Source organism: Erinaceus europaeus, chromosome 11 (genome assembly GCF_950295315.1).
Source record: "Erinaceus europaeus chromosome 11, mEriEur2.1, whole genome shotgun sequence".
Taxonomy (NCBI): Eukaryota; Metazoa; Chordata; class Mammalia; order Eulipotyphla; family Erinaceidae; genus Erinaceus; species Erinaceus europaeus.
Window position 1 is genome coordinate 53,005,131 of NC_080172.1, and position 9,653 is coordinate 53,014,783.

The following is a 9,653-nucleotide window of genomic DNA, read 5'->3' on the forward strand; positions in this document are numbered from 1 at the left end:
ACCCTTGATTTTGATGAGAGAGGGGGACAGGAAAGGAATGTCGATGAGATTCGGACAGCTGATAGCCTGAAAGTTGGGGGTGAAGCTACAGTGCAGCTGATAGTAGCCTGTACTTCCTGGGATCTGCCTGGGGCAGAAAACAACAGAAAGAAACTTGTTCTATGCTATTTTCTTTTGCCAAAGCTCTGCTGAGTTCCGGCTTTATCGTGGTGCCTGGGATAGAGCCTGGAACTTCAGAGCCTCGAGCATGAGAATCTGTCGCTTAAACCACCACACTGTTTCCCCATCTTCTATGTTTCTAGCTTAACAACCTGCTGCTGATACTGAGGGGCATCCTCACCTGGGCTCACTAATGAAACCAGCACTGTCCCCAGTGTCTATGTGACCAGAAATCTTGAACCTGACAGTTTTCTCTAGACCAATGGAATTCAGAGAAGTGGAGACTGAAAGTCACTGTCTGGGAGTTTGGGGGGATGGCTCTAGAGGGGACTTAAAGGAAGGGTTCAGGGGTAGGGTTCAGCACAGAGAGTTTTACCATGAGTGCAGTCAGGGCTCTGAAGGGCTAGGATGGTCCAAGCCAGAAAACATGGGGGCCGCTCTTTGAGAGCCTCCCTGCTGCTTGGCTCCAGCCCCCTCCAGTTCCCAGCCAGCACAGGAGGGCAGCAGAAAGCCAGACTACTTGCAAGCTGGCTCACACTGGAGGAAGGAATTAAAGAGGCCAGGCTGATGGCCATAGAGACAGGGCTGTGTTTATCCAGGGAAAACGGTCAGACGTAGGTCCCAGCCAGCTCCTCCCAGAAGGCCTGGGCTGGGGGAGCAAGGTGAGGAGGAAGCAGGACGTCTCCTGATCAGAGACCAGGACTTAGCACAGTCCACAGGTGAGGCCTGCAGCCCAGGTTCCCAGCAGGACAGGGGCTGGGGCGCAGGTCATGCAGTGCTCTCTGGGGGTGAGGCGGTGTGGGAGAGCCTTCAGGAGCCTGCTCTGGTGGCTGTGGAGAATCAATGCCTCCTTTGTGCTCAGGTTTCCAGGGAAGAACAGAAGTGGAGAGAGGGAGGGTTGGCCACCGGCCCGCCTCACCCGCAGGCAGAGGATGTGGTGGGGCTGGGAGGCGCCAGAGTGTGGGGGCTGGGGCAGTGGAGGCTGCACCCCCAGAGAGAGTGGCGAGGGGGGCCCTGGACCAGGCCACAGCCAGGAGCGGCTGCTTTGCTTCTGGCCTGCAGAGGTTGGGGAGACGAGGGAGGAGCCAGAGGAGGTTGGTGTGGTTGGTCGATGGCTCAGTCTCCACAGGCTTGTGTTGGGGCAGCTGAGGAAAGCAGGTGCCACCAGAGAAGAGAGGGCAAATCAACAGAGTGACCTGGGAGAAAGGGGTGAGCTTGGGGAGATGTGGGGGGGGGGGGGTGTGACCTGTTTGAATCTGGATCTGTTTTGTGATTACAGTATTTATTTATTTATGTACTTACTTATTACCAGAGACCTACTTAGCTCTGGTTTACGATGGTGCTGGAGACTGAACCTGAGACCTCAGAGATTCAAGCATGTGTCTTTTTTTAAAAAAGATTTTATTTATTTATTAATGAGAAAGATAAAGGAGAGAGAGAGAACCAGACATCACTCTGGCACATGTGCTGCCGGGGATTGAACTCAGGACCTCATGCTTAAGTCTAGTGCCTTAGCCACTGTGCCACCTCCCACAAGCATGTGTCTTTTAGCATAACAATTATGCTATCTCCCCAGCCTATGACTACAGATCTTGTGAGAATTTGAGTGTTATTCTGTGTTCCTAGTAAGAGCCAAAGGTTCTGAGGCCCAGGAGATAGCATAGTGATTAGGCAAAAAAAAAATCATGCTTGAGGTTCTGAGGTCCCAGGTTTGATTCTCAACTCCACCATCAAAATGAACTGAGAAGTGCTCTAGTTGTAAATGGAGTAGCGGGTTAAGCTGGGGCTGGAGAGATAGCATAGTGATTATACAAGCATATTTCATGCCTGAGACTCAGAGGTCCCAGGTTCAATCCCCAGAACCACCATAAGCCGGAGCTGAGCAGTGTTGTGGGAAAGAAACAGCACCTGGAGTTGTAGTGGGTATCTGAGGCCTTCCAACATCTTTCTTTGGTTGTTGTCATCAAGTGCAGAGCTTTGGGGACTTTACCTCTCTAGACTAACTTTTTCAGCTAGAAAGAGACAGAGAAACAGTGAGACACCACAGCACCCAAATTTCCTCCAGTGGGGTGTAGGCCAGGCTGGAACCTGGCTCTTGCCGGTAGCAATGCAGGTGCACTCCCTGGTAAATTAGCTCTAGTGTCTTCACTACCAACAGGAGAGTCTGTGTGCTCAAGGGTCCAGCATGTGCTAACATGCCAGGGCCTGGGATACTCAGCGGCTGGCCACAAGATGCCCCCCTCAGCTTCAACCACCTTACCTTTTCTTTTGTTCCGCCCAGGCCCCCACCTGGGACCCCTGCTCTGGCGACGCTGGAGGCCCCGCTAGGCACCCACCTACTGCATGTGGCTCTTGGAGAAAGCAGGCTACAGGGTGGGCCCAGCGGAGCCCGGGTCCCGCTGGGCAGCCCGCAGCCTGTGGACTAAACGACGCGCCCCAGAGCTGCCGCTGGCGCGCATCTGCCCCAACGTGCTCACCCCTGACCGCATCCCGCAGTTCTTCATCCCGCCGCGCCTCCGGGAGCCCGACCCCCCGGCCAGCCGCGGGCTCCCCGCCGCCTGCTCGCTGCCACACCTGGCGGGCCGCGAGGGCTGGGCCTTCCTGCCGGAGAGCCCGCACACGCGGCGCCGGGAGTCCCTGCTCCTCGCGCCGCCCGCGCGCCCGGGCCCGGCCCGCCTGCACCTGTCCTCCCCCGACCTGCGCCTGTGCCGCGCGCCTGACAGCGACCCCGCCTCGTCCCCGGACTCGTCGCCCTTCGGCCCGCGGCGCGCTGGTTGCTCTCGCCCCGAATCCCCGGAAGATGAGGCGGCGAGCTCGGCTGAGCACAGTCCGTGCGCCCCGCGCCGCGCGCCGCCGCCGCTCTTCCACCTGGACGTGCTGCGCTGCGAGCTGCGGCCCACCAAGGAGAGCGTGCTGCGCCTCGGGCCGAGCGGCGGGCGGCTGCGCCTCTCCGCCGAGTACCAGGCGGGCCCCGGGCGGCTGCGGCTACGCCTGGTAAGCGCCGAGGACCTGCCCCGCGCGCGGCCCGGCCCAGGAAGCGGCGGCGGCGGCTGCTGCGTGGTGCTGGGGCTGCGGCCGCGCGTCCGGCCGCGGGGCCAGCGCAGCCGCGTGGTGCGGTGCAGCGCCAACCTCATCTTCAACGAGGACTTCTTCTTCGACGGGCTGGGCCCGCCAGACCTGGCGGCGCGCACTCTGAGAGCCAAGGTGCTGGACCGCGGCGCCGGCCTCCGCAGGGACGTGCTGCTGGGCGAGTGCGAGGCGCCGCTGGTGGCTCTGCTGCCGCCCCTGGGGCTGGGGCCAGGGACCTCGCTGACGCCGGCCCACCTCAGCCTCTGACGACCGTCCCAGGCCCCGGGGAACAGAACGGCTGGACACAACAGGCTTTAGCGCCTGACGCACCAGAGGCAGCAAGTTCGATCCCCAGCACTACCTTAAGCCAAACTAAAAAGACAGTCTTCCTCCCAACGCACTGTTGGGCCTCCAGTCTTCATTCTCCCCATCCACCTGGCATATATTTATTATTTTTTTAATAAAAGAACTGTTTCCAGTACTCTCCCTCTCACACCCCTTCTTGGCTCCCTGCACTCTCAGATCCATAGCCTACCTCCTCCCTACCAACAAAGGAAGGAAGCCTCTTCAGATGGAGATGGAGTTGGAGTGGACCCTCCCCACACTGCAGTTCTCATACTTGAATGAACAACAGAACAACCAGACTAGGAAAACACCACTTGTGCTTGTTACACATGCAGACTCCAAAGCTCTGTTCACAAGAGATGCTGCTGCCTGAGGTCTGGGTGGGTCTTCAGCTCCTCATCCAGCAACACCCTACCAGTCTCTGAATCACTTTTAGGGGGTGGGGGAGAATCCTATAGCTGAAAATCACTAAATCATATTTGGTGGGAGGTGGAAATGTTCCACTAGAGCTACACAGGGGAGAACAGCATAACCCCCGCCCCCATCTGCCTCGCCACTGGTACCCTCTTTTTGTCGTTGTTGTTTTTTGTTTTAGATAAAGGCAGAGAGATTGAAAGAGATCACAACACCAGAGCTTCCTTCAGTGTGATGGGGGCCAGGCTCAAACCTGCATTACACACATGGCAAAGCAGCACACTGTCCAATTGAGTTATTTTACTGGTCCTGCTACACACTTCTCCCCAGAGAGGAGTCAAATGTCCTATGACTATAAGGCAGATGACATCAGCATGCTAGTGCCTTTGGGTGTGGCCTTTCTCTTGCTGACCCCTTCTGCATTCTGTGGTCAAAGCTGGAACCCAGAGCCATAATAACACTGGGATAGTGAATGTATCAAGGGATGGGCATTGAGGGGATAAGGGGGTCCTGAATGTGATAGCAGGAATGCCACAGGTGACCATGGTGATCAGGGGGAAGGAGTGGGGAAAGCGGATGAATGTAGGTCAGATGATATTTACCTCCTACCCAACTGTGCCTGACGTCAGCACTGACCTTCTTCTCGCTCCCTCCACCTTTCCTGGAACAGGTTCCTCTTAGTTCAAATCAGACTAGAAAGAGGGAGGGAAGGAGGAAGGGAGAGTTGGGAGGAATGCTCCAGGCCAACCAGATCTTTTCTCACTCTGCCCTGAGCCCTTTCTCATTTTACAACGCACCAGAGCCAAGTCTGCTGGATCCTGATAAAATTGCAACTTGTGCAGCACGCAGGCACACACCCTTCCATTCATTCAGCAGGCTCCTTCCCCCTCTCCTGAGGCCCCACATACCCAGCCCCAGGGCAGGGAAATCTAGCTTCAGATGTCCACCAGGTGGTAGCATTGACCACACAAACCTAAGTACTAGCAGTTACAGGGGAACTGTTTGGGCAGTTTGTCAAGTCATCCATCCATCCATCAATGCATTCATTCATTCATTCATTCACTGATCAGCTCTGACCTCTGGTGGTGCTGGAGATTGAACCTGAGACATCAGAATCTCAGGCATGACAGTCATTTTCATGGCATTATGCGGTCTCCCCAGCTCCCAGGATGTCCAAGGAGAGCTAGTATTGTTGCTCTTCAGTGCAGCCTGTTTGACTCATCTCAAAAGGAGCAGACCTAGGATTTGAACCCACAAAGTCTAACTCTGGAATCTGGGCATCTCATCACTTCATTCAGTTCATATATTGTCCTTAACTACCAGCTGCGTCTCCCAACCATTATAGAGTCTCCTTCCAGCTTGTCTAGCTCTAGCCCTAGCACTGTGCTTCTGTTGTAGCACAAAATCCTCCCATACTTGGTGAACTAATGATTTGGGTTTTTTTTAATATTTATTTATTGGGTTGGCAAAAAGGCTTACTTAGTGTGCTGCTTTGACATACAAGTTTGAGACCAGATCCCCGCTACATCAGAGGAAGCTTTGGTGCTGTGATGTCTCTCTTTCTCTCCCTCTCTTCCTCAGCCTCTCTTTAAAAAACTGAATTTATTTATTTATGAGAGGGAGAGAAAGAGAGAGGACACCAGAGCATCACTCTAGCACATGTGATGTCAAAGACCAGACTCAGGACCTCATGCTTCAGTCACTGCACCACCTCCCTGAGTACAAGAGCAGCTGAGTGAAAAGTCTGTTTGCAAGTAGCTGAAAATAAATGTGGAGGTGATCTACCTTCCTGCATTTGTTTCTTAAACAAATAGTCAGGAAGGACCTGTGGGGAGCAAGGCGTTGGATATAGCAGCCATCAATGAAGGTTTGGGATCCGATGAATCATAAAATGAATAAAGTAAAATGGTTTTTAAAGCTTTTTAATAATTATTTATTTTGGATAGAAACAGGAAGAAATTGAGAGCAATGGGAGAGACAGAGAGGGAGGGAGGGAGGGAGGGAAGGATAAAGAGATAGAAAGAGACAGAGAGAGAGAGAGAGAAAGAGAGAGAGAGAGACATGCAGCACTGCTTCACCACTGGTGAAGCTTTCCCCTTGCAGGTTGGGGCCGGGGGCTTGAACTCAGATCCTTGAGCACTGTAATGTGTGCACTCAACCAGGTGTGCCACCACCTAGTCCCCAGTGAAATGTTTTCCTAATGATACTTGGAGCCCAGAGAGATAACTCCAAATGTCAGTGTACATGACATACATGCCTGAGACCCTGAGGCCCCAAGTTCAATACCTGGCACCAGGGCTGAGTGGTGCTCTGGTCTCAGTCTGTCCCTCTCTCTCCTCTCTCTCTCTCTCTCTCTATCTATCTATCTATCTATCTCTTTCTCTCTCATAAAAGTAAATATTTTTTAATCTCACTTGATAAGATGACACTGAAAAACCAAGGAAGAGGAGTCAGATGAAGAGAAAATGGAAGATTATAAGAATGGAAAGAGGTAGGGCTAGCAAAATAGCTCACTTGGATAATGCACTGCTTTGCCATGTGAAAGACCCAGGTTTGGCCCATAATATTAGTGAGTACTTCAGTGCTGTATTTTGTGTCTCTCTTGCTCTCACTCTCTCTGCCTCTGGGGGGGGGGGGGGGATAAAAAGGGTGGAAGGAGTGTGTGTGTGTGTGTGTGTGTGTGTGTGTGTGTGTGTGTTCAGTACCATGCAAACACAGTCCAGCACAAGTTTTTCATTCAGATAGAGAAAGCAAACAGATTGACAGACTGGCAAAAACAGAAAGTGGAGAGACATTGGAGTTGCCCCAGGACTGTGGCACACCCATATAGTGTGAAGGCTTGAACCTGGGCCCTGGCTTGAGCCTGGATGACAAAGCAAGCTGTCGTTGTGAGCTATTTCAAGCCCCTAATATATCTCTTTCTCAGGCTGACAAAACAGTTCACCTGGATAGGGCACCTGCTTTGCCATGCTGCAGCCCAGGTTTGAGCCCAGCCCCCACCACACATGGAGTTCCAATCCCTGGCATCGTATGTGCCAGAGTGATGCTCTGGCTCTTGTTCTCTGTTTCCTTAATAACAAATAAATCTAAAATAACACCTTTCTCCCTCTTTCAAAATTTACTCATGTTTATACTAGATAGTGAAAGCAAATAACTACTGAGCTCTGGCCTAAACAGAGAGCCTCTGGGTCTTCAGTTATGCAAGTCCCATGTTCGCACTCTGGTTATATCCTCGGCTCAAAGCCCCTTTATTTTATTTTATGTTGTTTTATTTTATTTTATTTTATTTTATTTACTTTATTTCTAGCTACAGACCTTTATTGGGTCCTGTGCTGTACCTGTATGACTCCAGTTAGTCACTACAGCTGTGCAAGAAGGGAGATTTTTATCATTCCATCTGACAGATAAGTGATAGATTAAATAGGTTGCCCTGGGGATTTGAGTCCCACTGTGGTTCTTCTAGGACTGCCCTGCTCCACCCACTCCACATTAGTGCTCCAAAGAGGAGGAATTCAAGTCCAGTCCCCTTGAGGTGTGAATTCAAGTCCAGTCCCCTTGGGAATAGGTCACTCAGCAGTGACAGCTACAAACTGTCTCCATGACACGACAATATCCCTGGAGGAACTTCCTGGCTACTTAAAGCCACCAAAAGGGAAGGCAGGGGGTAAGAACTCTTCCAGAGACCAGAACCTAATTATTGTCCCATTTATACAGATGTGGTCTTTAAGATCAAATAAATGGCACGTGGATTTCTTATTGAAATTTGTTTGTTGGCTTCCATAACCAGAGGGGCCTGCTTTGGGACCCTCCTTAACTGCCTATAGGTAGTACCTACCCATTCAGGCCAGTAGATAGAAGAGTATTGCAGGCAGATCAGCCCGTTCGTTGGTGGTGGGGGTTTCAAGACCAGAGCTGGGGGTCAAACTCCCTCATGCCCCCCCCCCCCGCCCACCCTGGCCTTTGTGACCTTAAGAGGCAGAGGAGAGGCTCATCACCAACAGGCTACAGATGTTCCCAGAACTCAGGAACCCCTAAGCCACTCCTATCTTAAAAAAAAAAGAAAAAGAAAAAGAAAAAAGCTGAGGATCTGGCTTCTCTGAGGGGAGGACTCAGACCATGGGAGGCTGGGTGCTCAGGCCCCACAGACCCCCATAACTACCTTGAAAGGGCAGGTTTGCACAGAGCTTTAAGTGGTTTCTGTGGTTTCAGGGGCATAGAGGAAAGGAAAGAGCAGTTGATGACTGCTCTCGGGCTCCAAGCCACCACCACCCCATCCACCACCCTCAGGGCTGCTGGCTCCTTGCTCAGAGATCTCCCCTGATAAGAGCACTTGGGCACGTGGGGGGTGAAATAATTCTCTGATCCCTATCAGCCCTGTCCTTGCATAAGAATGCATTTGAGGAATAAATAACCACTACTCTGCTGGTTCCTCCAGATAAGGAGCTGTGATTGGAGTAAAGGGGGAGACTGAGGGGGCTTCCTAGAAGGATGACCTGACCTAGCACTCCTTTTTTCCTTAAGATGTATTTATTTATTTATTTATTTATTTATTTATTTATGAGAGGGTGGTGTGAGAGAGAAAGAAGCAGAGCATCACTTCGGCACATGCAGATGCCAGGGATTAAACCTAGAACCTCATGCCTGAGAGTCCAACACCCTAACCACTGCCTCACCCAGACACTCTCAGGGTGGGGAAGGGGCCTTGAGGCCAGGGCCCTGTCCTCCCAACCCAGTTACTTCCTGCCTGTGTCAAAACTAGCAGAGATACTATATGGAGCAGGTAGGGGGATGAGAGCCAGTCACCCATGACCAAGGCACTCTGTGTTTCTTGGGCCTCTACACAGTGCCCAAGAAACATCACAGAGATGATCTGGAAAGGAGATGGGAAAGACAGTGGGGAGGAGCTGGGGAGGCAAGGCAAACACAGTAACCACAGACTGGCAGGGGCTCGCAGGGAAGGCAGAGGGCCCTAGGGAGCCAGAGCCAAGCACAGGCAGGTGGGAAGGGGAAGAGATACCAATGTGCTCGGCACCCTCTGCCTCGTCCCCCTGCTGGAGGGCTTTGCTGCTGCTGCTGCTGCTGCCGCTGCCACTGCTTCCTTCTCCTCCCCCTTCTCCTCCTTCTTATCATTAGAGCTTCACCCTGTGGGCTAACTTATACAGATAGAAAAAGAGCCTGAGGGAAAGAGACCACAGCAATGAAGCTTCCTCCAGTGCCGTGAGGGTTGGGCTGAAACCTAACCTCACCCATGGCAAAGTGGGTACACTATCCAGCTGAGCTATCTTGCCAGATATTCTCCCTGCAGAGGAGTTTATAGAGCTGCCTGAGGCAAGCCTTTTACCAAAAGGATGCAAGGAGGAGCCACACCTCCGAATCAAGAAGCTTCCCAAAAGCCTGTGCTCCCCTCTTCTTCGATTGCCTTGTTAGCCAGCCAAGTAGCTGAGTGGGAGCAAAAGTCCTTCTCCACAGCTAACCTTTGTCTCTCCAGCTGCAGCCAGTTGAGGGAAGGGGGCAGGTGCTGATGGCAGCAGAGTGGCCGATGCAGGTGGGGCAAAGGGTGGGGGGCAGGAGTGGGCAGGGCCAGCAGCTGACCATCTGCATGCCAGGTGCCATGTGCAGCAGCAGGGGGGAGTGGGCGAGTCATGAGGCAGTGGCATGGCTGGCTC

At 52.7% G+C, this 9,653-nt stretch overlaps 1 protein-coding gene across 3 annotated transcripts; it reads left to right on the plus strand.

Annotated features, from left to right (window-relative positions):
- Positions 1 to 806: 806 nt before the first annotated feature.
- On the plus strand, positions 807 to 3,658 carry C2CD4D (C2 calcium dependent domain containing 4D). 3 transcript variants are annotated; one of them, XM_060200983.1, is made up of 2 exons: positions 807 to 878; positions 2,441 to 3,658. In XM_060200983.1, the coding sequence occupies exon 2, from the start codon at positions 2,503 to 2,505 to the stop codon at positions 3,493 to 3,495; it is 993 nt and encodes a 330-aa protein (XP_060056966.1). In that variant the 5' UTR covers positions 807 to 878; positions 2,441 to 2,502; the 3' UTR covers positions 3,496 to 3,658. The 3 variants fall into 3 exon arrangements, with proteins under 3 accessions (XP_060056966.1, XP_060056967.1, XP_007530735.1); XM_060200984.1 differs by lacking the exon at positions 807 to 878 and adding an exon at positions 1,131 to 1,223; XM_007530673.2 differs by lacking the exon at positions 807 to 878 and adding an exon at positions 1,262 to 1,368.
- The last annotated feature ends 5,995 nt before the right edge of the window (positions 3,659 to 9,653 follow it).

Coding starts and splice junctions, on each gene's coding strand:
- C2CD4D (XM_060200983.1), top strand. CDS start 2,503: ATGTGGCTCTTGGAGAAAGCAGGCTACAGGGTGGGCCCAGCGGAGCCC.